The 27,979-nt window shown below is 41.0% G+C and overlaps 1 protein-coding gene across 1 annotated transcript in view; it reads right to left on the bottom strand.

Annotated features, from left to right (window-relative positions):
* Nucleotides 1-27,649, bottom strand: part of CREBBP (CREB binding protein) — a 38,312-nt gene extending 10,663 nt beyond the window's left edge. Inside the window, exons 1-19 of the mRNA XM_010075303.1 lie at nucleotides 27,561-27,649; nucleotides 27,126-27,272; nucleotides 26,543-26,660; nucleotides 24,210-24,402; nucleotides 24,055-24,108; nucleotides 22,725-22,849; nucleotides 21,901-22,089; nucleotides 19,971-20,390; nucleotides 19,174-19,353; nucleotides 18,758-18,944; nucleotides 13,662-13,780; nucleotides 13,293-13,532; nucleotides 12,875-12,963; nucleotides 7,394-7,474; nucleotides 6,582-6,638; nucleotides 5,698-5,775; nucleotides 5,135-5,202; nucleotides 1,050-1,200; nucleotides 84-230 (exon numbers count right to left, since the gene is read on the bottom strand). Of these exons, the coding sequence (XP_010073605.1) occupies nucleotides 84-230; nucleotides 1,050-1,200; nucleotides 5,135-5,202; nucleotides 5,698-5,775; nucleotides 6,582-6,638; nucleotides 7,394-7,474; nucleotides 12,875-12,963; nucleotides 13,293-13,532; nucleotides 13,662-13,780; nucleotides 18,758-18,944; nucleotides 19,174-19,353; nucleotides 19,971-20,390; nucleotides 21,901-22,089; nucleotides 22,725-22,849; nucleotides 24,055-24,108; nucleotides 24,210-24,402; nucleotides 26,543-26,660; nucleotides 27,126-27,272; nucleotides 27,561-27,649 (2,732 nt within the window). The remainder of the gene's footprint in view (nucleotides 1-83; nucleotides 231-1,049; nucleotides 1,201-5,134; nucleotides 5,203-5,697; nucleotides 5,776-6,581; nucleotides 6,639-7,393; nucleotides 7,475-12,874; nucleotides 12,964-13,292; nucleotides 13,533-13,661; nucleotides 13,781-18,757; nucleotides 18,945-19,173; nucleotides 19,354-19,970; nucleotides 20,391-21,900; nucleotides 22,090-22,724; nucleotides 22,850-24,054; nucleotides 24,109-24,209; nucleotides 24,403-26,542; nucleotides 26,661-27,125; nucleotides 27,273-27,560) is intronic.
* Between the last annotated feature and the right edge of the window lie 330 nt (nucleotides 27,650-27,979).

Here is a 27,979-nt window from a genome sequence, read left to right as displayed (position 1 = left end):
CAGAATTGAAACATATCTCCTGATCTTCCGTATTTGAGAGTGACTGTAGCAAGATGTTCTCTGGTATAGAAAGGGAAGAGTACCTTGTATTTGGAGGGGGGCAGTCCGAGCCATACTCCTGTACGTGCATCCCAAAGAAGCACACGTCTACTCCGTCTATCTCCTCAAACGCAAACAGAGCTTTGGTACGGTAAGGGAAGGATTCTGACATCTCACCAGAATCCACAAATCTGAAGGAAAAGGTAGTAGAAGGAATAGGGAAGAAAAAGAAAAAAAAAAATTAAACCAGTGTCCTGCAAGAACGAGGAAATCATTTCTAACCTTGTTTTTTACTCATTAGAAACATTTATGCAGAAGTCAAAGAGGGTCAGATGAGAGCTGTACTGGAGCAGGGAGCGCTGTCAACGCCAGCTCTGTTACTACGGGACTCCCAGGAAGACAGTCTCCATACAGTTAACGCAGGACTGAACAGGCAAGCACTGAGTGGGAGAGCATCCTCGGAAACCGCAAGCCTTTAAATACACTGCCGAGTAGAAAACCCGATGCACTATGATGAAGTGATGTCACGTAAACACTCTCTATGAATTAAACCCAAAATACTTCATAGAATAAAGCTTTTAAGCTTTGCATTTACGATGAAGCAATTTAAAAATAACTTCTGAAAGCTAAATACAACGAAATGAAGGAACAGCAAGGAACAGAATCCCGGCAACTGTTCCAAAGTAAACTATGAATTCTGTAACGCTGACCAAAATGTGGTCAGACTCTCTCTCATGATTTAGCAATACAAAGTCTTAGTATTATAACCCAAACCAGGATGTCCCTGCTCCCCCCCAAAACAGTTAAACTACAATTGTTGCCTCCTTCGAGTTCATTTACGGCATATTGCTCTTTTTACCTTTCATAACCATACTCATGCCTAAATTTCAAAAATGTGCAAAGGGATTAAGATGCAAATTGACATAGTTTCACAATATTTATGCAGGGAGACTACAAAATAAATGAATTTAAGAATCAAGGTTGCATTTATTGTAATTAATGGAACTAACCTGGATTTCATTCCTGGTTTAACTTCTACTGTCTTATCTGAACTTGCTACTACTCTGACAAAGACCTCTCCAGCTTCCGGATGATTCTGTCGCCGCAAAAATTTGTTTACTCTATCTTCCAAATGGTTTCCTAAACGTGTGGTCTGTAGCCCTGGAAATGAAGGTGGAGAACGGGACAATGGAAACGTTAATACTGGAGAAATCACTGTTCAGTTCAGGGTGTCACTGTGCTGGTAAGGTCTCGCAGCTTCTCTGGAAAGTAGGCTGTTTTCCCTTTATTTGCCTCCATATGAAAATCTGATGGTTTTATTTATACAACATCATCAAAAAGCAAAAGCATCCACACTTTTACCCCAGCCTTAAGTGCTCACACCCTAACGTGGAAGCTAAAACCACCACAGTGGGAAGCTGACTTAGCCAGTGCACTAACAAAGGTGGCTTTACACAGCATTTTTAAATTTGCTGCCTTATTTTATGAGCACTGCAAACGTTTTCTCCTAACAAAACCACTATCTGGCTGTTTGACAGAGATTACATCACTTTAGCGATCTGGCTCCACGCCACACCTTTTCAAGCAAAGCAAAGCAAATCAACAGAAATGAAAAGCCGTTTGACTCCAGTGGAGATTTCATTGCTTTTTCTTTTCTTTCGAAGAGAGCTTTTAGATTGAACAGTTACAGTAACCTGCACATAAAGCTTAAAGAGTTCTTGCGAAGCAACAGAGGTCTTTAAACGTTCAAGTCCACATACTGTCCAGATCCCCTCTCAATCTTTACGTGTACACTTAGCTTTTGCCAAGTGCGATGGTTTTTCAAATAAACCCACAACAAATTAGAGAAATTAAGATGAAGATTTTGGTTTAAATTAGGAAAACAGAAGTAGGACACAGTTTTGACTTGATGATTTATGACTATTTCTCTGATGCGACTGTACTTATTTTATCAACTAGTATTTCTACTTCATTTTCATGGTCACTCTGCTATCTTTTCCCAAGTGATGGTGCAATCTACAGATGTTTGTTTTACTAAAGTGCATTGAATTTTCAGCTCTCCGTTGCTTCGTTTTTCAGTTATTCGGCTGCTGAAACAAGGCTGTTAGTTCTAATTCCCAACTACTGAGACTGCATACAGTGAAATACGCATGCTAAGTATCTGCAGTGAAATAGCTACGCTAAACATTATTTTAGGCTTCAATACTGGGGAAAAAAGCCATATATACTCAAAGGAAGATCTCACTTTCTAAGGGATTTGTATGCTTAAAATTTTATTTTACAATCAGTTCATAGAAATTGCCAAATGCAGCGATCTTGTTTTGTATCTTCTAGCCTGTCCCCTTGTCCAGTGAGATTCTGTGGTTATAACCAGCACAACAAGGTCTAAATTCTCATTTACCTGGGAGCCAATAATTAAAGTCAATAATTAAATAACCCGACACATCCTGTTGGGCTTTCCATATATAATAGAAGGGGGTTGATTTTAAAGGAGATTCAAAGAATTTGAAAGAAAAGCCACAAATATTTTCTGAAGAAATTATTTAATTTTGCTGGTTTCTCCGAAGACAAACAGAAAGAAAAAAAAGGGCTCCATGTCAGCGCATGAGTTGGTACATTTTTAGAAAGCCATTTTAGTTAACTCTACTGTCCTGTGTTTTCATTTTATCGTCTTCCCAATGCTAAGCAACCAAAGGATATCTGCTTCCTTCCTTATGCTGCAACGCATTAAGACTTGAAAAGCAAACAAAAAAAAAGGACCAGATAAGAAGATAAAAGACATAGGCAGCATTAAGATCACATGTGCTGTACGGAAAGGATCTAAAAGCCGCATATTTTGATATATTAGAATGTGAAATTCTTTTAGAAAGCAGCCAGATTTTGGTTCTTGGACACCTCTAAGATATGTACTTGCAAGAAAAGCTCAGGTCTCAATGAAAACTGCAGTGCAAACTTGAAAAAAGGCATCCAAACCGGTAACAACACAGAAGGCTCCCAGGCTGCTTGAGTACAGAAGTTTTGTTGCAGCAGCGATGGCCAGACGTTTGTTACTGGATGAGTAACTGGATAGATAGGAAGAAAGGCAGACTTCTGGCTTACTAGGGCTTTTTGTCAGGAAACTACTCTGGGTGACTTATTTGTCAGGATATCTTTTGCCTTTGAACATCTCTGGCATTAGCTATTGGTTAAATAATATTTGTAGATTTTCTTAGTAAGAAAAATACTCCAAAAGGCAGGAATTTCACAGCAGACTCCAGCTGGAGCCTGGTTTATAGGTTGTACTTGGCATGCTATCAGTCAGCTTTATGCAACTTACTTGCAACGTGGTTAAGATAACCAACTTTGCTTAATATCCATTAGGAAAATGGATGTCAGCACTGCAGCTGAGGGACGCACTTTGTTTATTAGCAGTTGTGCCAACTTGCTCGAGAGAGTGTAGAAATACTGATTGCAAGTCAGGAAGTAAAGGTTTTAATGAGGAGGGAAGGGGCTGGTAATGTTTCAAACTTGCATTACTCATGTTTGATTGTAGGTCAGTAGTAAGACCAAGGTTTTGACAACTAGAGCAGGCTTTCCTTCCCTGTTCTTGTGTTTCCACCAGAGCGCTGTTAAAGAAAACTGATCCCAAGAGCCGAGCCCACCAGTGGATTACAGCCGGTAGGAGGACTCAAATCATCATGGGAAAGAGAAAACAAGACAGCCAAACAGCAGGGAAAGGAGAAGGAAAAGCACATCAGTGTAAAGGCAAAAAGCACTGTTATTTCCCTGCCCAGACCCCAAAGAGCAGAGCGGTCACCTTGAACTAAACAGCTGGTTACTCAAACTCTAACCAACGTCACAGAACAATGCAGACACCCAAGGAATCGCGTACTTATTTAAGACCATTTGCATCAATATATGCTGTAAAGTCAGCATGTAATAGAAGAGACATCTATGGTTATCTAAAACTATATTTTTATTTCATCATTGTATCAATGTTCTCTTAACATCTTAATCTCTCTTTAATGAGGCTAATTTTAACCTTTTTAACAATACCACCTTGCATGTGTCAGGTTACTCCAGAGACCGTTTTGGTTACTGTAACCTAATATGTCTCACGCAGCATTATCATCTCCAAATTATCCCCCTTCTAATCTCTTCTTATGCAATCAACCATACAATAAGCTAACAAGACGTCACATTTAATGCACAGCTACTCCTTTATTACAATTTGGAAGATTCAGGCTTGCAAAGTCACGATACGACAAGGCAATGCCTAGAACTTCCAAGGACCAAAGAACAAGGGAGGAATCAAGTGCACCTGCAAGTCCTAGTTGTTCAAGTGCCTGAATCACCCTCTTGGTTTCTACGCTCTCTCTAGTTTTCTACTCTGTGCCACTGAACCTGCATTTCCTCCCCCTTCCTCAAAACGTGTTGTGAGTAAAAGTAAAATTATGTTCTTGGATGTTAAATGCACGCAAAGAATGCCTGCGCGAGGATTACTAAGGAGACTGAGACAAGCACTTTCTTTCGTGCACATTTCAACAAGATTACGACAATGGTTACTTCCAAGAGCATCTAGACACATAGTACAACTGGTTACTTATTCCAGCGGACAGTTCTTACACCACAGTCTGCTCTAGAAGCAAGAAACGCTCTTCTAATACATTAGGACTTGGCACCACCACAGTACACCTGAAATGCAGTACAACTTGTTACTACATGTTATCTGAAGGGCACGGAGGTGACAGTAATTTACTAGTTTCAAAGCTACATGGAAACACGGCTAAATACAGCCAGTAAAGTGCACGCAGCCTTATGGTTCTCCTGTTCTGCTTCCCCCTCTGTTTTTTTTTTTTAAATCTTAGAAAAATAAGAACATGGATGCCAAATACCTCAAGCAGCATTAAGACTGACCACAAACACACAAAGAGCAGGTCTTTAAAATGCTGATTAAAATTCTGACAGATACTAAAGCCTTGGGCTTCACCACTCTCCCTTTTGCAAATGTTCCTGTACTGTCTATCGTGACAGCAGAAAGTCTCAATCAAAAAGCTGCTGGGGGGGGAATGGAGAAGATTAAAGTTGCAGATAAAAGCAGAAATATCAAACTCACTTTTAGCACTGAATTTGTTTTCTTTGCGTGTTCTACCAGTTTTCTTCAGACAATTATCACAGACAAACCTATTGAGAAAAAAAAATTGCCAAAAACTTAGTATAAACCTCTTACTGGCCAGCTTAAGCCCAATGTTTGGACTCAATTAACATTTTGGAGTACAATATATTTTCCTCTGGATTTGAACAGCTTGTATGTCTCAATTTTCAAGGGACTTAAAGCCTTTATGAGCTGGTTTAATTCTGCCAAGCAGTTACACCTGCAGTTGCACTCTGTAGTACACAAACCTACCTCCAACCAGCTCCCCTTGTCTAGCAGTTAGAAAGAAACCACAGAAATCTGCGGCTATGAACTAGTTGGTTTCACGCAGATTTCATCTGAATATACTGAAATGAGACCTCAAGCATCAAAAAAAGGTATTTTATTTAGAAAGGCTTTGTCCTTTCGTACTCAGTTCTTAAAAGGCAGTAACTGCATTTTAAAGAGCAAAGGCAGAAAGTCTTAATTGTCTCAACCACACTGGTCTTACTGTACAAGGAGTAAAAAACTAACAAACATCTTACCCTGAAGGCCAAATAATATCATAATGTAACACACAAATCTGGTGCATCTTCCGACCGCATTCTTTGCAGTCCACAAACCTGAGAAGAAAATACAACAGCCCATCACTTTTGTTGTTAGGGAAGTAATTTTCCAGAACTCAGCAAGAAGGACTTTCGAACCCTCTGCTAAGATTCCACTTCAGCAGGCCCAATTTGTGTGTCAGTTTTTAAAAAACACTCATTAGAAAAGCTTCAGATATACACCTATCAAACTCATGTGCAAAAAAACCCCATACATATAAAGTGTAAAATGTAATAGTTTAAAAATGTGGAAAGGGCTGTCGTGTGCAACTTTTTATGGATCTTTTTTATCCTTTTCTAAGCAGAGTTCTGAGTCTTCCCAGCTTCAAAGAATTCTGCTCCACAGTACCTCTACAGATTTAATTTTCAATTGTTGCAACAACCACAAGCTGACTAAATGGTTGCTCAACTTACTGTAAATGTAAAAACTAGTCATTCGTGAATCACTGTGCCAAGGAAACATGTACTAGCTTGTCTTCACCTGCATGGGTCTGCTGTAGGCTTTTTTTTTTGGTCAAAATAATATGTCAAAATTCTTTTTTTGGATGGGAAAACTGTTAGAAGTTTTCCCAGTGCCTTACAGAACACACCTTAGGAATGACCCCAATAAACTGAACTAGAAACTGCCGTTAAAACAGGCTCACATTTTCCTCTTGGATAGCAATGGTAGACATCAAGTTCGTATGTTGTGCTATGGACTCTGGGTAGAGATGAGGGGAAAAAAGGAAGACTTCTTTATTCACTGCCTGATTTCTGAAGTGCTAGCCAAAGGACAGGTGACAGTGCTGAGATTATCTTCAGAAAAACAACAGCTTGATACTTACGGCTCTGGATCTAGTGTATCATTTTTCTTCTTTTCAAACTGATCCTTAGAGATGGTTCTAGAGACAAAGAGTTAATATGAAAACTCAGTAGTACCTTTATATCACAGGCCGAGACAATATCATGCTTTTCTGAATTGCAGCAAACGAGCAAACCTCAAGTCTGAAGAAAGCGTATCAGTATTTATTTTCTATTCAGAGAAAGCAATTCAGTTCATTTCATTTAAGCTACAGAAAATAATTTTCCCTTTTCACATTGTGTGTAAATGAAAAGCAAAATAAGAGGTACCCAAGTATATACATAAATGTAAAATCATAAAGAGCAAGGGGAGCTATCGTCAGTAAAGCAGCCACCTTCCAAACCAGCTTGTGTTCCTCATACATCTTGGGAAACCTTATTTTCTGGCCAGGTTAAAGACAAGCCACTGGTTTCATAAATAAAAGCTGTGCTTCAAAAGGTGAGCTATCAGGATCAGCCAAAGTCTTTCATTTGAAAAGATAATGGATTAGTGACACTCATTGACACAGCTCCCGTTCCCCCTTCCAGCCCCGCTATCTAGTGGCTGCCACCCCCTGCCACCAGCCTCCGGGCAGCTCGAGCAGCGCAACCGGCCACGTGTGACACCGGTGGGTGGACAAACAGACCCAACACAGTAACATGTTAATTGCCCGTTACTGCAAAAACCCCCTGTTCGTGTGGAAGTGGGCATTTCCCCACCACCACCACCAGCCCCGGGGCTTCACCATCAAACCCGGACCACGCGTCACCCCTCCCACGTCCAAAGGCGGCATGCAGAAGAAAGAAAGCGACTTACGTTTGAGGCTGGGAAGGGTCATCACCCAGGGTGACATTCTCCCCCTGGATTTCAGTGAAACACTTCTCACAGAAGTGATACCTGTCAGCAAGAAGGCCATATTTGGGTGAACTGGTCCAGCACAACACACAGCCACCCGAGCAGGGAGCCACCAACCAGAGCAGGGCAGATCACCACGACGAAAGGGGGGGCGTTGTTGGTTGATTGATGGGTCAGTGAGGACAATGAGGAGGAACAGAGGGGAGGGGAGGGCAGGATTAGAGAACAGGGGAGGGAACAAACAGCACAGACGTAAGAGGTAAGACGCAAACACCAAGACAACACAGAGCAGAAAGCCAAGGCAAAGCACAGATTAGCATTCGGTCTCATTTTATACATTACTAACAAGTCCTCGGGGGTCAAATTCCAAATTTGGGGAGGATTAATGCAGTAGCTACCAAGCGCTACAGTTGTACAGACTTCAAATTTAAGAATTTGGATTTGATTTGCATTACTTAGGAGAAAATGCTCTTTGATTCCAGGCTTGCAACTGATCGAGTCTCCTTTGGTTAAAAGAAAAAAAAAATAAAAATCAGCCTGTCAAAGAGCTTTAAGAACAATTTATTACAGATTTAAGGAATTAGAAAATATGCTGAAAGCATTTATGGATTGTCAGTAAAAACTATAATAGCAGAAACACTTTGTATTGAAAAAAAATCTATAAAAATACTAGATTCAAAAGTGATTTGACTATAAGATTAAATGTGACCAATTGCTCAGTTAATATTATTTAATACAAATGAAACCAAATCCATACTCTAGACAAACATTTAACAGGAATGCAATTATGGGTCAGAGTTTCCAGCCATTTATCTATATAAACACAATATATGTATATATGTGAACAACATTAAATATTGTACATACATACAATATATTAATCAGGTACATTAAAGATGTGGGATTCAGCTTTACAAATTGAATATCAGGCTAGGTATGATTTTTGGTCACCAGACCAAGAGCCAATCCAAGTTCTACTCAGCAAAACCAAGACAGCAGTTTAACAAACCAAGCTGAGTACACTGGAATACAACTCAGTGAAAATACAATCTGCATTTGAAAAAAAAAAAAAAAAATCTAAATTACACAGATTTTGGGTTTTTTTTTTTGGTGGGTTGGTTGGTTTGTTTCAGATGAACTGGAACCAAAGTTGTCAGGGTCATTAAAAAAAAAAAAAGGAGGCTAAGTGTTTGGAAAGGATATGAATTCACACATGAACAAAGGTAACAAAGAGAGGCCACAGCTGTAAAATGCAGGACGGCCACAAAGGATCATCAAAATAAAGGAGCTTCGCGGAGGATCAACAGTGAGAGAGTATAAGCAGCAACGGCAGCACAGTGAAACGCAGTTTTAGTACTCAAACACTAGAACCGTAGGAGTGGTAAGTATAAAGGCATCAAACGAGACTCAATGTCACAACAAACCAACAATTTAAGGAATGGAGATTAATAAATATGACAGCTTGCCCCTTCAAACGCATACTCATACACTTGAACTACAGCAATCCAGGTGACAGATCTCCAGGGCTGTGCTCTCCTGGAGACAACCAACGCCAGTTATGGGCACTTATTGAAACGTATGGATCAGAACCTCCTCCTGCCACACACCCTGCCATCACGTCTCTACGTGTTTGCTGAATGCAGCACAGGCAAGCAGGAGCGGGTCCTTCAGCAGCGCCCGGAATCGGGGAAAGACGTTCTGCAGAGCAGCCTGTGTCCTCCCCGGCTGGAGCCAGGTCCGCGTTACCGCAGCAGAACTTACAAGAGCCTGAAAACTCCTGCAAACTCTGCCAGCTGGCCCGGGCTGCAAGCGCCGCTCTGCTAGCCAAGAACCGCTTAAATGCAGCAGCGCACCGAGTACTCCCCTCTACTGCAGGACTGACACAAAGAGGGAAAAGGTGTGTTTTATCCGAGTTCATACAGCCCATCCTGACATAGCCACATCATCACCTTACAGCAGGGCAGCTGCAACTTTGATAGCAGCCACCTGAGCTAAGATGCCATGCTCCCTGCCCAGAGGGCTGCTGCCAGCCCACCACCAGTTAAACTGCCAGTGACTTCTCAACTAGGATTAACCACATCACCCTCCCAAGGAAAACCAAGGCTTTTGGAGCTGATAATGCAACAGAACAAGGCCAGGGGGAAAAAAAAGAAAAATTATTCCATTAATTTGTAATCCTTAGGAATGATAAATACATTATGGTAATGACAGAGTAATATTACAAGAGAATTCCAGGGGTGCATACTGACACTGCACATCTGGTTTACATTGACTTCACTTGCCCCCTGCCCCATCCCCTAAACTGACACAGTATTGTCTAATAATTTAAGAAAACCAAACAGAACAGGTTCAGAATTTTATATCCTTTTACACATTGTCCGTGTCCTTTTTTCCTATAATATGCTTCTTTAAATTTTTCTTCAATTAAAAAAATAACCAATTATTTTCCTTATTAACAAGGTTGCTCATTTTAAGAGTCAAATTGGGAAAGACTGAAACACAAGGAGGACCCATCATACTCTGGCTCCTATCACACTCTTCTCCATTTAAACAATTCCAGAAAAGGTTAATTCTGATCCATTTTCAGGACAAACGTATGAGTTGCTTTCAAAGCACTCATGAGACTGAGCAACAGATCGACACTGGATTTCAGTTACACCACAGATAACCAGTGTCACCAGCCCTGATATTTCACCCCCTGCCCACGCTGTGGCTGCAGGACGCCCAGTCTCTCACGGATAAGCGCTTCGGTTCGGCAGCGTGTCAAGCACATGCTCCAGCGATCCGTGGATCCGAAGGCGAGCACAGGATTTCACAGGCTGCAGAACCAAAGCCTAATGCCAGCAAGAGTCAAGCCTTCATCCATGATATTAAAATGATGAAATAAAAACTGAAATATGGTGAAAATGAATCACCTAAAGATCATGACCATTTGTCCATAAAATAACCAAGGTGAAACAATGGCTACAACTTATTATGAATATGGTCCCTCAGAAACGGAGACTTGCTTGCAATTCATTGACTTTTGCATGTCACTACAAACATTCACAAGAACCCACAGAGAGCATACAATGTTCTAGTTGTAACAGTCACAGAAAATCCAAAGAATGTACTTATTGCGACAGATCAAAGATGAAAAGCTTTTCAAATGCAGACTGTTCAGGTGACTGATTCCCATCTACCGAAGGGTAACACTCTGGTTCAATACCACAGTCCAGAAAATGCTCAATCTTTGCATTAACAGGTGAATTTCCAACTGTAATTAAGTGCATTCAAAGGAAATTCCAAAAGAGTAATTGGATGCTAGCACTGATACGACATACCAATTAGTTTTCTCAATCAGATATTCACACACGAGGTATATTTTCTGAACACTTCAACCTAAACTTCTGCCTTATTACAGGAGCCAAACAGTTATATATGAAATAATTAACTTTTAATTACTGAACTGTAGCACCAGAGTTCATTTATTCAATGGAGCCTAAATAGTCTCAGTTTCAATTTAGTTACACGATATGCTGCGCTTCAAGTACATCCAATTTTCTCTGTTCCAAAGTCAAGAACATTTGACCAATTACAGATCTGCTGGAACCACCGAATTTTTTTCACTAATTTGCTACTCAGTTAAGAAAAATCTACTATTTGAAGATCACTGTCACAGAAACCTGTTAATTTGACTGTTTTAGAGGAATACAGGTGATGAGTAAGGGCTTTCTGTGATCTGATAGTCCAAACGCACATTTTAAATATGGTGATTGAGCTTTAGAAACACTTTGTTAAAAAACCCAACCCAAAAACCATTCATTGCTCGATTTAGCTGGCCTGAAATAGAAAAACCTCAACCCTGCCCCCCCACCCCATCCCCAAACCCCAACCCTTTCTCAAGACACCTGGATGAACAGGAATCTACACCCACTTGCCTGCTGACACTTGGACAAACCACCTCCCTTTATCACTACCCTTTTAGACTTATCTCAGTGTGGCTGGACTATCACGTCCGTGAGAGGGAGGAAATTGCAATATTGCATCACCGAGCCCAGAGGAACCCACCGCCCACCAACCCTGTACTGGCTAGCAACCAACATCGCCTTCCCCCGAGTAACCCAAATGATTTCATAGTAACTTAAACAGGCAAGGTGTAACTGAAAGAAAAAGGACCCCTTCTTCCATTATTTCTGAAGTCGCTATTTTTTCAAATACAGTACTGCCTGGATGCATAATATGAAAAGAAATTCTACCACACACAGTTGGTATTTAAGGGTTATTTTTTCCCCCATGACCAGTACTGAAGTACTATCTCTTTAAATGCTTTTTAATTGCTTTATCTTCAGACTGACGTTTTTCAGCATTCACAGCAGCTCTACATAACAGCTCGTGAATTTACATTGCTCCGTGTCAATACCATCTGCCTCACACAGGCCACCTAAGACCCAAGGTACAATATTAAGATGACAAGTTTTCATCTCCCCCCACTGTGCTGCTTCAGCTAGCTGCTACCCAACAGCCTTGCACCATCTTACAGCACGTTTGGCGATGAAGGGATTGTCCTAAAGGAGACTAAACACAAGCACCGACTGTCCAAATTCCTTCCGCAACTTCAGTCAGACACCAGCCCGCTGCGCGCCTCAATGCTGGCAAGACTTACAGACTGCCAAGCCTCTGGAAAGCAATTCCTAACTTTGTTTTAAACAGGGAAAAGGAAGTTTGTGTCTTAGCTCATTTATGTTTTGTAATTCTTTTGGGGAGGGGAGAAATCTAAGAAACCAAAACCAAAGCCAAGTTGTAAGGTTGCTTTGTTCTTATAGCACTGTTGATCTAAGCATTAAATGGAAAATTAATATTAAAGTAATTGTTTAATAATCATACAAACACCAAATTCTAATATTAATTTAAAAAATAACAGAAACTATTGTTTTCATAGCTTCTCATGGAGTTGGGGCAGTTTTCAATGCTAATTCAAAGCTAATTTAGACAGAATTAAGTACTAACTAGGAACAGAGAAACTAAGTTTTGCAATCCACCACTGTACCCGTTACTTTGCAAATTCTGACACTAATTTGAAAACAAACCTGCATATTTTTACAAGTCTCCCAGAACATGGCAACATGATTTCTCAGAGCCTGTTTGCAGTTCTGTCCTCCCTCCGGCAACCCCCGCTACTCATTTTGTGGAGCACACGGACAACCCCCTTCCACTCAGTGGTGCGTGGTGCAGCCGAGCTAACAGCAAGCACCTTGAGGACAGTGTGTATCAAACTGCAGAACACAAAACTAAAGGGTCACCTGCAAAAGGACAGCATGCAAAGACAGAAAACCAACTTTTTCCTGACTTAGCTGACAAAGGAAAGAAAAAGTTAGTAACCCTCCTCCTCCACATGTGCAGAGAACTCAAAGGATCTCACTTCCTGAATAGGGGAAAAAAAACCCGAAGTCAGGGACTTACCTGTTCTGGTAACTGTAGTATGCAGCATCACGAGGAATAGTACACAGCTGCTTGCCGTAGCAGCACAAGGTCTGTGGAGAAAACTCATACTGCAAAACAATGGTGAGAAAACAAGCTTTAGAATGTCATCTTCTGTTAATCAATTAGGCAAATCTGACGCTTACAGACATCATAATACATTGTTATGTTTATCACACTCTTCCAAGCTATTTTAAATATATTAGCAAAATGCTCTTAATTTAATTGCAATTATTAACTATATAAGCCAAATAGCTGACCCTCTAACTGCCTACTTTATTGCAACGGACATGAGAAAAAAGCAAAGTATTTGAGTATTGCTTATGACCAAAGGAGGGGCTCTCTGAGCAGAAAAATACAACAATTTGGAAGAATACAACTCCACCCCCGGCATACGTACCTTGCGCCCACAACAGTAGCCAAGTGATTGCATAACAGGATCAATTTCTTGTTCAAACACCTCCGCCAGTTTAGTGCAAAACTTATAGACCCTGGAAGTCTTGCGATTGTAAAGCCAGGCATTGTTAAACATTAGCCAAACATCGTCCACGTACTGCCAGGGTTCCTGGTACTGCCCGGTATCCAATTTACGTTTAATGGTGGAAAGATCCATAGGATTCTTCACAATGTCGAAGTAGTCCTTCAAACACACACAAAACCCTTTATTTTTAACATGTCAACTGTTTACAATATGCTGAACAGAAAAGACAAAATGTTTATATGAGCAAAGACAAACCACAGAAACTTTTTTTTTTTAATGCCAACTCACCGGAATCCCTAAAAGCTGGGGATCCACAGGTTGTCTGAAAGGTAGAGACTCTGGGTCCTGCCGGTACAAAGCTTCAAGGGTAGGCATGAGAGCCTGCCGCAGCTCCTCAGGCTTGAAAACTGTTAACAGAAGTCAGAAAGGTTAGAAAATTTCCTCCTGTATTTCGTTAACTTCTTGACTCCCCTAAAAAAAAACCATAAAGAACTATGTTAACATAAAAATCTTAAGAGGGATTTCCTGATCTGCATAGCTGATCAGAGGCAAAACTTACAATCAAGAGGTTTTTATGTTTCCTCAAATCACAGCAGGTGATATTCCCAGAATAAGGAGATAGGAAGAATTGTATCCCATAATGATGCATATTCTAGAGCATTAAAAAACCAAAACAAACCATCAACTTATCCAGAACTAAACTAATTCAACTGCTTCAGGACGGGTGAACCGTAGCTCTTCAGAGAAGAGACTAAGCATATTTTCCTCTCCCTCCCCTCTAACCTTGTTTGCTATTTCCAAGCCAAGATTCTTCCAGCACAAACTCGCGGTGAACAGGGCCAAAGAGCCGGCTCTACAGAGAGTAACCAGGTGTCTTGCTAGCTGGCACCAGAATTTTCTGGCCGTAGTATACAAACAGTCCTGGTCTGACGGACTGTTAATTGATTTTCAAAGTGTTAATACTTGCAGATTTATATGCATCATTACAACCACTTGGCAACAGTGGCATGGCAACAGCCGTGTTTCTTTCAATAGTGGATGACAAGAACAAGAAAGGCAATGCCTTTTCTGAAAAATAACGATAACTTGGAGAGCTCTTTGAGTATCTCAGCAGTGTAATTACATTTATTTCCTTAGGAACAGAATCTTTAAATAGGGAAGAATGCCTATTATTGAAAAAAAAAACCAACCCAAAACAACTAGGGGAAGCGGGATGGCATCTAATATTTATCTACCTGGCTGAAACAAGAACGATACCAATAAAAGGGAACTATCAGGAGTTCTGTTGAAAGCACTTAAATCAACAGGGCTACAGTGACCCCTTTGAGGCTGATCATAGCTTTTGTCACTCAAATGGTATTTTGGCAAGATATAAATTGCTTTTTGGGACTTCTAGTTAAAAATCTATGATTTTTTAAAAGTTCTTTTTCTTTCCTTTTTCATTGGGATGACATTTCTGAAGTGAAGTCTTTCTGTCTCAACTCACCAAAATTACACACAAAAATTCAGCAAGACAATACATTGACACTACTCAAAAAAATTTGTGAAGCATTGAGTTCTCAAATTTTTTAGCCATTTGCGGATGCTGCAGCTCCAGGAAAACTGTACTTGCAGAGCACAGGGGAGCTGTGAGAGAGTCTGAGTGCACGGCCTCTAACTGGAGAGAGGATTGCTGCTCCTGCACGCAACAGCCAAGACACCGTCCAGGTCACCTAAATCACAGCAAAGACGGAGCAAGCTGCCAGAAGGGCTTCTGCGAGGGCTTGCCTTCCAGACACATCACGATCTCATGCTGCTACCACTGAACGCAGAGTAGCCAGAGTAAAAGCAAGATGAGCCAAGGAGGCCCATGGTTGTTGGTACAACCAACTTAATGATCACTTCGGCTGTCGCTACAATCTCAGTCCTGCTAGAACGGCATTTCTCTGTCGTATTTGCTGATACCATATATGCAGGCACTTCCCTATGAAAGGAACTCCACCATATACTCTCAAGATTTTAACAACTACTGATTTTGTTACGGAATTCTCAAGAACAGAAGGAAATACTGAACTCCATCCATAAGAAAAAGTATTCTCTACTGCTTTTGGAATCATCTTGCTCTGGCTCAGGTACTTCATAAATGAAATAATCCAGATTATTGGGTTAATTAAAGACCAAAAATCACCTTTCAGTAATCTATGCTGGCCACCTGCTTGATATTGCTTTTAGAATTTTCCCTGTACTGACTCCTATAGTAACATACCACTAAGCTAGAGAGAATCCTTCAAAATAAGTCCAGTTTTAATGTACAGATAAACTACAGAGATTCAGCACAACTTCTGCCAAGCTCTTTAAAGCCCAATTATCTTTGCTGGTAAAGCTTACCATCTACCTCCATTTTGAAGTTTGAAAAAATAAAAAGAAAAATTCAGTTATTTCAACTTATGACTCTACCCTAAAACTGTAAAGCATCTTTAGCAGTAAAAAAAAGCTTTTCTGCCTCTAAGGAAAATGACTAATAACAGAACATTTGATCACAGGATTTCCCCATACTCAGATTTTACAAGAAAGTTTCTGTTCTCCTGTCTCCCCCTTTTCCACTATTAAATGCTCTTGGTTCTCCTCCAGTACCAAGATCTTCATAAGGATCTGGCATCCAGTTATCCCATTTGTCTTGGATGTGTGGGTGGTAAAAAGAAAATGCAATCTTTGCTTGAATCATGATGACGTACTACGCTGATGAGGAGTATGTTACCTTTTTTTATCTTTTTAAATTTTTATTTCTTTCAGAGGAAATCCTGCTTACGATAACTAAGGAGAAAACTCGGAAGATGAAGATGTCTTCAAAACAATAAGGACAATACACCTGAGTACCACCCCACCCAAACCAAGCCCCTGCAAGTTTTGTATTATTATATCTTATAAAGAAGTTTTAGACGAGTAAAACTGATCTTTGAAGGTCAAACTGTAAGGCAGCCATCTACAACGAGGAGACAGGAGCTACCCGAATGAGTACTTCACTGTTTCTTTTGAGAAGACTGCAAGGGAATAGGCAAGGAAACAAAAGCCTTCCTTTCACGCCTATATTGGATTTGCAGAAAAAAGGCAAAACCAAACCCTGAATTTGGAAGGGTTTGTTTGTCCCCCTTTATGAAAGCAAAACCTTGATGAGGAAGAAAAGCTTGCTGAAGGGGTGCCTGCAGTTCTCCAAAAAAGCTAAACTACCAGAATTCAGGCGTGGGTGAAATGAGCAGACCTGCACCTCAGCAGCACCCTGGTCTGTTCTCCAGCCCACGCAGTATTTCCCACCGCTTAAGCCAGGCTACAGTCCAGTTCTGTGAGGCCAGCACAGCCAGCCCGATGGACTTCGGTACACCTGGATGCGCGGTACCAACAGATGAGATGCCAACTCCACAACATAAGCCTCTTGTACCCAGAAAAACATTCCTTTAGGGTCCAGATGAATCTTTTCAAACATTAAGGTACCAGGCTACAGCTCAGAAGTTATCCGACAGCACACACTCCACGGCACTTCCAGCCACGAGCCTTAGCAGTCGCAGCACGTATCTGCTACGTCCCAGGTTACCGTGGGGTGCACCTCAGGAATCCGGCTGCATGAGAAGGAAGAAGAGTTTCCGATACTTCTGTAACCCATGAAAAACCTCCAGATGAGTCTCGTAAGTAGTTTTAAAATATCACATAATCCTTAAGCACACTTCAGAGTATTTGCTCTCCCATACCTCTTGGTTTATTTAGCATTTTAATATAAACATTCTATTAAAGTTGGACAAACTACTTGGTGAGAAAACATCACCATTTAAAATGGGGTATGCTGCTGTACCTGCCCACGCTGCACATGTAATACACTATATGGGTACTTAGCGATACTATTTCTGGAATAAAATGGTGTTACTAAATGAGGTATTGGAAATACACAGTAAGCCAGACTGAATCAGCAGAAGGACACAGCGCAGCTTCCACAGGCTAATTCTGCAGAACTTTCCTCTTTCAACCGCTCACCTTGATTTACTTGCAAGTAAGCTCCCTCTAACAAGCAGCAGTGATTCCTGCCACTGGGAATATTACTGCTTTATAAACACTAATAAGCCTTCCACTCCCTACATTACATTTTGTTTGAACCATGCTCTGCCAGATAGTTCTGCAATGCACTTCGCTTGGCTGTCCCACTGTGCTACAAACTGAAAATACCATCTACAGGAAAATGTGTTTTATAGTATTTTATTATAAAAAGATTATGTTTAGTAATTAAATGCAACCTGAAGCATATATGGGAGATCAAGATTCAAGCTGCATAAATGTCAAAACTTTACGATTCCTTGATCACATTCTGGAAAGCACGCACCCATAATGTTCTCCTAATGCAGTTACGCACAGTTTCCTTTGCACGGGAAGAAGAAAAAAGTAATGAAAAAGACCATTGCTTTCCCTTTTTTGAAATTTGCAGCATACTGAAAGCTTACCTTTGGTCAAGACCTTAAAAACTAACCACAGAAAACATCCCAGAAAAGCAGATGCTAAGAGACAGAGACCTCTACACAGCTAAGGCTTTTGAGTCCAAAAACTCTTGCAGGCTCACACAAATCCTGCGCTACTAGTGGAGGAATGTATTTTTGTCTGTTCTAAGAATCTTATTCATTTATGTCTTATTAACGCAAGGCACGCAGTCATTTATGTAAGTCCATTCAAGATCTGTAATGCCATCAAGTCTCCTTTTGGAAAAACACACAGTACAGACCCCGTCAGGTCTAAATCTATGCTAACGCTGTAGATTCACTGAAGAGACTACTGACCTGACTATTTCTGAGGAGAAAGCTTTCAAGCAAACACTGCATTGAAAACTACACAGGGCTTCTAAAAAGTTTAGGTCTCTTGCAGCAGTCCAGCCTTGGAGGAATACAGATTCAGGGGAGGAGTTCAAGCACCTAGTTCTTAGAGAAGGGAAGGCTAAAACTCAGAATGAAGGTGATGTGTGCAGCCTCTACCAGAAAAACAAAGCGACGGATATTCTTGGTTACTGAGAGCACTCCTATCTACAGTGAGCTCCCTCGAAGGAGCACTGGGCAAAATGTACGGGGAGAGATTTATGGATAGAATTTCTCCAACGACCACTGCTTTACTGACATGGTCCTTCTGGGCAGAAACGGGAAGCTGTGAGAAGACTTCTGGGATCAAGACTCCAATGACATGCTTTGCTCACCTGTGATTCATGTCACATTAAAGGAATTCTACTTTCAAAAATAAATTACACAGCGTATTGATCTCCTAGAGCTCCACGTGCTGGAATACACGTGCAAAACAGGACCTCCCCTTAGGAACTGACACTGTAACAAATGCTAAAAAAAACAAAGTACACGAGGAAAAAACACTTTTCATACACGTACTTTTTTTGCGGGGCTGAGATGGCGACGTGGATTGTGAAGTGGTTCCATTAGTGCCACTCTCCTCTTCCTCTTTAGCATCTACTTTTACTTCAGGCTTCTTTTCTTCTACTTCCATTGGTTCCTGTTTCAGTTCCGTTCCATCTGTTTCTTCTTTTATTTGTGAAGATCCTTGTAAATCCTCCTCCACCTTAAGAGAGGATGCAACAAGATGTACTATTACACCTGTGACCCAAGCTTGAGACACCAAAATAGTAGTTTGAGATTGTCAAAGCACTTTCCGTCCATGGCTTTCCTCGGGACAGTTACTTTCCAGTAACTACCCTCCTCTCGCCCCTTTGCTCGTCAATTCAGACACATCATTAAGTGCTTTTATATCTAACACTGCTTTCAGTTAAGCTGTATAGAATCTCATTTACCTCAGTCTTAGCTTCCACTTGTGTCTCACTAGTCTCTGGCTCAGTTTCTTCAGTTTTAACTTCTGATTTGCTTTCTAGCATTGGTGCATCTGGTCCTAGTTGCTGGGAATTCGTATCAGCACTAGCAACTGAGGCAGGGGTGGGGACCCTGTTATCAATACTAGCTGCTGCCTGGGATAGCTGTTGTAAAAACAGTACAAAAGAAAGACACTGCATATATAGAAATATTTTCCTTTACTAAAAACGAACAGCACAAAAGAGACATGAGATGATATTCTAAAACAGTGCAGAACATGGACACAGGAGCTCACTGCAGCCAAGTTTCAACATAACACATTCAATAACTCTGCTTTACAGAGGAGAAGCCAAGGAAGAATCCTGCCCCAAAGAGGCTTCTTCTACAGAGGAAACCTGCCCAGTAAAACACTGTACATCCCTTGACATGTGCATTCATCCTGACTAAAGCTTAAAGGAAAAAAATTTACGCAAATTTAATAATCAAAAAAGACCAATTCTAACTAAGGCCAAAGATAGTATCAGGCCCGTTACGCCTCATTTTTCTGCACACTGCTGCCATTTCTACTTTGAGCAGTTCATTCAATATGCCCCCCTCCTTCAAAGAATGCTGAGAACATCTGAACACACACATTTTTACACATAAAATGAACCCTTTGGTCTAAAGTAGAAGCTACTATTGACAACTATGGGCTCTATACATTCACGACATGGTTCTATATATAGGGAGAACTCTTGCAGAATGCCACTACGCAAGAAAAATGCAACTAGCTGGTACTTACTGGAGTGCCAGGTGGCTGTGCCTGCACAGATGTTGGCTGTTGCTGAGATGGCTGTGGGGTTGGCACAGACTGGGGCTGAACTGGGGTCTGGGGCTGTGGTGTGACCTGAGCCTGTGCCGCAGTCTGCCCCGTAGGTGTGCTTTGTGTCTGTGTCGCGTTTGGAACAGAACCCGGTGTGGGTGTTGGTGTTTGTCCTGACGATGAGACCGGTGTCGATGGCTGAGTGGGTGCTGCTGGCTGAGGAGGAGTCATTCCCGTTGGTGTTTGGTGCTGAATAGGTGGCATCCCAGCAGCAGTGGACACAGGAGGCGTAGTCTGATGTAGAGGTGGCTGGGTCACCGGTGGACATGGCAACTGCCCACTCTGCGGTCCCAGCATGTTCATGGAGTTGGGAAGAGCAGCACTGGGAACCTGCCCCTGCTAGAGAGAGAGAGAGAGAGAGAGAGAGATTTTCTTACAGACATGTGACTCCCAAAACTCTGGGAATCGCGTCTATCCTTTAAATCACAGTACTGGAGTCTTCTTTAAAGGTATACTGTAAGTCTGAACACGAGATCAGCTACAAACAAACGCTGCTATTGCAAATGACTACGCTCCAATTTCTCTGATCATTTTCATCAGCTCTTAGTCAAAGACCTTGCTCCTACACCTAGATGTGCCATGCAGATCTTTTCACGTTAATTCTGCTGGCACAGTGAGGGAATCCTCACGCTCTCAGTAACACACAAACCCAGAGGCAATCTCTAAAGCAAGCCATTAGCTGGGCAAAGGTCAGACTTTGCATACAATATGGTTCTGAGAAAATACACATGTCAGGCCAGGACTCTAGAGCAGCCCTGGTTTACAAGACAGCTCAATACACTGAATGCCTGCTCCACTGCACAGTGCAAGACTTATGAGTGGTTTTGGTTTTTTTTGTTTGGTTGGTTTTTTGTTTGTTTGTTTTTAAATTCTAATTTGACTACTACAGATGTTTAAGAAAATTGTGGATCTGTTTTTCAGAGCAGCAACAACGAAGTATTCCGGATGTGTACAGCCTTATAAACTATATATTTTACCAAATTGTATCACATAACTAATGATGAAAAAGAATACTCCATCCTCAGATGTACCTCCTCTTCTTACAAATCTAAATCAATTAATAGTCTCCTGCAGATAAGGTTTCAAATTTAAAACATGCTTCTATGCTGCCTGTACATAGTCAGTTTTAATGAACTAAGTGCATTAGGAAGAAAAAAAGCATTCACTACAAAGGTGGTCAAGCAATGGAGCCAGGGCCCCAGAAATTGCAGATGCTCCATCCTGAACATATTACAAACTTGACTCAACAGAGCCACTGTAACCAGGTCTAAGTTAACTCTCATTTGAGGATGGGGCTGCAGCAGAGAACTTTGAAGGTCAAAACTAACTTAAATAACTTGGACTCAGAGCTAAAAAAGAAGCCTCTCCCTGTGAAAAAGTATATACATTGGCATCATAAGCATGGCTTCACAACTACTACTGTAACAGGAAAATGTTACAGAAAAAACCCAATTTTCTTTTCAGAAGTAGAGAGGTTAAACAAATCTTAAAAGATCTTCCCCAGCCACTTTATTGTAATTCTTGATATAAAGTTAGCTGCTAAGGTCCACACAAAGACAAAAGCATATACTCATGAATGTCCCATAAACTAACTTCTGATAGTCACCCTAAAATCTCGTCAGCATGCTTTTTTTTAGAATTTAGATCAGGAATTACAGAGCATTGTCCCCCAGTTAGAATACATAGATATGTTATGTAAGAGCTTATCAAGAAGACAGATGTAACCCAGGATCCCCCAAAGTCAGGGACGACTACAATGAACAACGGATATATAAATATAAACAAATATACATAAATTAGAACAAAATAATTAAGACTAAAAAACTCAATATTCAAAAATACCCCTTACCTGTGCCACCCCGGCCTGGGCTGTCGATTGCCCCATGCCTACGTTGTTCACATTCATAGCCCCACTGGACGCTGGAAACTGATTCTGGGGCAGGAACTGGGTCTGGGTAGGAGCTTGACCCATCATGTTGTTGGAATGAGCTCCCATCATGTTCTGTGGCTGAGGCATTCGGGAAGGAGACATTGCCATCTGAAAATTAACACCCAAATTAAAGATATTGCCCTTTAGTGTTATGTAGCAAGACAAAGGAAAATACCCTCAATGTAATCTACCAGAAGATAGGACAAAAAAACTAAAGGGTTTCGGTAAACCAAATGGAAGTGGGCATACGCATATAACTTTAGCATTTGTTCCACAGTACTCATGAGGAGGCTGCTTTTAAACAGGTAATACTGAAAACTAGTAAGAGTGTTAAAACTCCATTTTGTTCTCTGAGCTAATGGAGATAATCCAGTGAAACTGAAAATATTTTTGTTTTTCTAAAGAATAAAAAACCATTTTTTTCACGGACAAATAAAGAAGGTATATATACTGCAAAGAGACAGTTTTTGAAAGAACTGTGCTCTTCCACAGACTGCTGGAGATTACTGCACCTCTGGCATCTATCTCTCTAAGGATTTTCTTTTTTTTTTTAAAAAAACAACCCCTACATAAATATTGAAAACAAAGACCTCAATAAAAGCCTGACAGACTCAGTACGTTTCCACGAAATTATCCTACAATTTACAGTACTACTCTGTGACATGGCCTTTTCAGAACAGCGTTAACACTGCTAAATGTAATCAACCAATTTTGAGAAGAACTTGGTAACAAGAAGTACGAACCGCAGGAACAGCGCCCATGTTGTTCATTTGTACAGGATGGTTCATCGGAGAAGCCGCACGGGGTCCCATGGGGGGTTGTGGCATCTGTACATTCCCTATGGACATGGGGTTAAACTGATTCATTCCTGCAAATGCACCCCCAAAACAACTCATTAGGAACAAGTCATCAGAATTGATGTATGTATATTCTACTATAAGATAAACATTTATTATGACTAAAGTTTGACTGCCCTACACTTCATCTTTTTAACTTTGTTCAAATTACTTGGCTTAAGAGACAAATCAGGCTGCAAGAAGTATTTAGAAGAATACCAGGTAGGGTGAAATACAACTTTTGGTATTTAAAAAAAAAATAATGCAAAAGATGAAGAGTGTGGATGATCTGTAAAGACAGGATGCTATTCGTAAATTATACCTTGGGATGGTTTCTTAAAATTAGGCATTTGCTTTGAAACAGCAATGTCTTACTCAGGCTTCACTGAAAGGGCTGAAGTAAATATGATAAAAACACAGGAAGGCAACTTGGCCTCAAATCAGGACAAAAGCTAGCAAAATGCTTGAACAGATGTTGGGGTTAAATGTTTTGTATAAAAAGCACTCCAGAAAAACCAAACTGGTCTAACAGGAATAAAGGTCCTATACTTGCTATCAATTTTTTCTCCTACTGACATAACTTTTTAAAAGGATGGAACTTCTCAAGGACATTTCAACACAAGTTTCAACTTACTACTAACTCTGAGCCAAGAAATAAAATAACTGAGGACACATTTTTGGAGGAAGCTGAAGCACCTAAAAGTCACAGGTTTGTATTTTGTCAGAAAAAAAAACACACCCATGAGCCCAGAGCAGCCTAAATCAGGCACAGCAAGCTATCAGTGCTGCCAAGCTATGAGGCTTTTATTTGGATGCACTTTGCATCAGAAACCAAGAAAGGATAACATTAGTTATACAGATTCTAGGATTAAAGTGCTAAGTTTCCAGCTACAGGTGCATTTTTGGCTAATTAACTGATGAGAACATGCCAACATCCTCCTCCCTGCCACTGTTGCAGTGTTTTAAACGAGATTGTCCCCAGTATTCTTGCTCGTGCTCGCCTGTTTTTGAAAGGACTGAATTAATTCCCAGTCGCTAGCAAAGTACCGCGCACATATTGTCAGTTTTTAAGACAAGACTGCACTGAGACAGTTTGTGTCACAGAGCAACAAAGAATGACGCTGAAAAAAAGGAGACCCAGTAATCCCCCCCACTCCAACTTCAGAAGAAAAACAGCTTTCCCCCCAACAATTATGTTGAACCCACAAATTGCAATTAGAGAGGAAAACATAAATACCTTGAGAAACCTGCATACGATTTATAGGCACGGTTGGCATGGACATAGGCCCATCTGCAACACAACGGAACAATGCTCAGCAAAAAACAATTAAAAATACGAACTCAAGCAGCAGGAGAGCCCAAGGACACAAACTGCAATGTAGAAGCACTTACTGGGAGGCCTGACGGGCTGTGCCTGGCCCATGGCAGCAGCCACCTGCGGGATACCAGGGGGCTGGGGTCCTGGGGTCTGTAAGGCTGGCTGATTCCCCAACATCCCTTGTTTATGTAGTCGAGATCTCCGTTTCTCTTCTAGTTCCTTTTGGATCTTATAGATTTTCTCTGCTAATAAATGATAGTATTCATCCTAAAAGAGAAAAATACTCAGCATCAAGAAACCAGCAACAAACCTCATGCAGTCTTTTCATATACACCTGCCTACTTAAAAAAGAAATATTTATTTTCAGAATTCTGTTAAATTGAGACAGTCTTATCACTGCTCTAATGCAGATAAGGAAAAACAAAGCTTCCAGAAAACACGAGACTTGGCTTTGTGGCTATCCATCATACCTGCTCTGAGCAATTAGCACACAAAGGAGGGGGCTGTGGGGTTTATGTTGCTTGGACAAAAAACAACAGGAAGCTGTGATTTAGTTTCTAAGTGTTAATGATTTTTAAATGTTACTTTCATAATATGCATTTCCACTGATCCACAGATGAAAGAAAAAGATGTCCCCAGCAACACAGTTACGCTGAATAAACTTCAGGAGACAGACATTAAGGAGGGATGAATTTCAACACAAAGAATGGAACTGCTCTTTTCCTAAAGAGCCTGACTACCAACGGTCATTGCAGAGAATAAACAAAACCAAACAACACCCCGAAGGAATGGAGGAAAATCGGTGAAAAACAGTCCACAGGCACAGACAACTAAACGCTACATCTCTACAAGATGAAAAATCCATTTTACTCAATCCACACTGACAACAGATCAAATAAGACAGTCGCACTACACAGCAAGGTAGGCAATTGTCGGCAATTACTGGACACGTATCTGCCAAGAGCATGAGATTACGCACCTGTTAAAGGCAAAACCCACCCCCACAAGCCCTCAAGACTACATTTCTTTAGTGGGTCACCTGTGCTCCTAAAAGCCAGTGTCACATGGAGCAAAGGCTGAGTGATGCTTGTCCCACAAATATTTTGTCTTCATCCAATTTTCATCAATACTAGAATTTGTTATTACAGTAGGACTGAGTTCATTTTGGAAAACTAATATAAGATGGGTATTCCTCACCAGCCTTCTTAAGAAAGCCCAGTGTTGCAATATAAAGCTTTAGTTTTAGGTCACTTCCCTCCTTCAAATGTCTCAAAAATCCATCAGTGCAGATACTTTCTGCTGTCCAGTTTAAAAGCACTACAGCCCCTTCCCTCCTCCTGCTCAAGACATTTCACCTATAACTTCCTACGCGTGAATTTAATGTTGTGCTGCTTTCACACTGCAAAGATTCCTGAAGAAGTGTTCACAAGGACCACATACTCCTAAAACAACATCAAACGGCTCCCAGGGATGCCTCATACTACTCTCTTTTTCAATGTCAAAGCAGAACGCATGCTCCTCAAAAAGAAGGATGCAATTCCACACAGCATCATTAATACATTCTAAAATACTCCCTTCCAAGTCTGCTGCTTGCAGTCAAATATGTCAGATGAATTCCCAAAGAAGAGACTTCTTGCAATGAGGCTCCAACCACTGTTTTTACCCAGATCCTCTGCGTATTTGTCTGGCATAGAGGTCAAAAGACATTTAACTTTATAACCAGAAGTCTACTGTGCTCATTCTAACTGAGAAGGTAGCTAGATGCCTGCGTATGTCTTTGAAATCCTCGTTCTCTCTAAAGTTGTTCTCTAAAGCTGCCAGGGTGATCACACCCAAGTCCTCCTCACTGAGCAACCTCTCGGTACCCACAAGGAGAACATGATATTGTCACTGACCAATGCTGACACTGCTCTCTCTAGGTACTCTTACCTTATTTAAGAAAGGACATCAACATTCTGATCAGGTAAGATCTCACTAGCTACTGGTGCTACTAACTGGTGCTACTAACTGATGAAAACTTTCAGGGGGTGCTTCCTTTAGGGTAGAATTACCACAGTGTCATCATGGAATAGTATCCTCAGCATGTCAATCAACAGGTTTGCTGCCTTTGATTAACAGAGATTTGAACTGACAATTCTTTGCAGACGGAGCAAAAATAATCACACTTTCAGGAAGAATGCAAATAGGGCTGGGACGATGTTGTCTAGTCTTCATGGAGCTGAGGGAGGTGAACTAGCTTGGAGTGACATTAATCAGATGGCTTGGGACTATACAAACCCTGCCATAGACAAGAGCATGACTTTCCTCACCAAGAGGACAGTGAGATGATTCTCTGTGGGTTTCATTATGCTTTTGTGACACTACTGTCCTTTAAGATATACTGAATAGCTGGACTGATGCAACATACCCTACTATTAGCAGATTCATACATATCTCCTTCCACTTTCCTGGCATAAGCCACCAAGTTCTCCATGCGGCGATCCTTCAGTGCTGCCGGATCAGGAGTGGGGAAGATGGCTTGGACACTACAAGAAAGGAGAAAGAATAAAAGAAAAATTCTTCAGAGAAAAAAAAATAATAAATCACTACAGCTTTATGATATTCACCCCAGACATTCCCTTATACATCAGATATGTAAAAGCATATCAAAATTGTTGAAAAAAATCAATATTGTGCTATTTCCCACAAAATTAAAGGAAATTAAATGATGAAAAAAATGTGAGGTTTAACAGCCTAGAGTCTAAATACTTGTTTACTGCAGCAGAATGAATTTACAAGCATCAGAAACTGATTTCATGCCCACTTCTCAATGAGCATGAAGAACGAACGGAAGAGGAGGGTTAAAGGCAACAGCTTATCCTCAGGGGCTCAGCATCAGAGAACCACCACTGATAACTTTCTCTGCAACTTTTCAGCTTAATAGTAGAACTACTGTACTGAAATTCTTTAAAAACATTCAGGAAGAACACGCAGTCTTGGAGAATACTTACAGTTTATGCACTAAATGATTGCGCAGGTCCTGAGTGACATGTTCATGCCATGCTTTCCTTACCCCGGTACTGGAAGGAGGTGCAGCCGTTGGCATTGAGCTGAGGTTTCCCACATTGCCAGAATTCGTGCCATCATTCATTAGTGGGCTAAAATAAAAAAAAAGGTACCGTTACAGTACAGGAATGCAAAGTTTCGTTGAATGTTTGATGCCTGAAGCAATTTTTGAATAATTGCTTTAATCACTTCCAGCTACTGCATCAAACATTCTCCAAGTTAAATTTTGTTATCAACAAACTGCAATGCCCAAAGCAGCAAAGTCAGGAGTTAACAAGATATGGTAAAAATGACAAAGAATCACAACTGTTAAGGTATCAGTACACTTAAAAATACAAAATATTCTTCCTTTGGGAATTAATTTGAAACTACTATTTTACAAGAACAAGAAGACCTTCTGTAAGTACACTGGTGATGAAAGAAGACTAGGGAAGATGTGGGCCCTCTCTGAAACTGGAGACTCGGCCATGAGGGATATGGAGAAGGCGGAGGTGCTCACTGATTTCTTTGCCTCAGTCTTCACTGGCAAGGGCGCTGGCAGCACCGCCCGAGTTGCAGAAAGGGAAGGTAAGAACTGGGAGAAGGAAGATCCACCCACTGTAAGTGAAGATCAGGTTTGAGTCCTTCTAAAGAACCTAAAGGTGCACAAGTCCGTGGGATCTTATAAGATCCATCCACGGGTCCTGAGGGAACTGGCAGGTGAAGTTGCCAAGCTGTTTACCATCATATCTGAAAGGTCATGGCAGTCCGATGAAGTTCCCACGGACTGGAAAAGGGGAAACATAAACCCCATTTTCAA

The sequence above is a fragment of the Pterocles gutturalis genome, unplaced genomic scaffold (assembly GCF_000699245.1).
Source record: "Pterocles gutturalis isolate BGI_N339 unplaced genomic scaffold, ASM69924v1 scaffold17437, whole genome shotgun sequence".
Lineage (NCBI taxonomy): Eukaryota > Metazoa > Chordata > Aves > Pterocliformes > Pteroclidae > Pterocles > Pterocles gutturalis.
The sequence above is the reverse complement of the archived record's forward strand: the minus strand, read 5'-3'. Positions and strand labels throughout refer to the sequence as shown.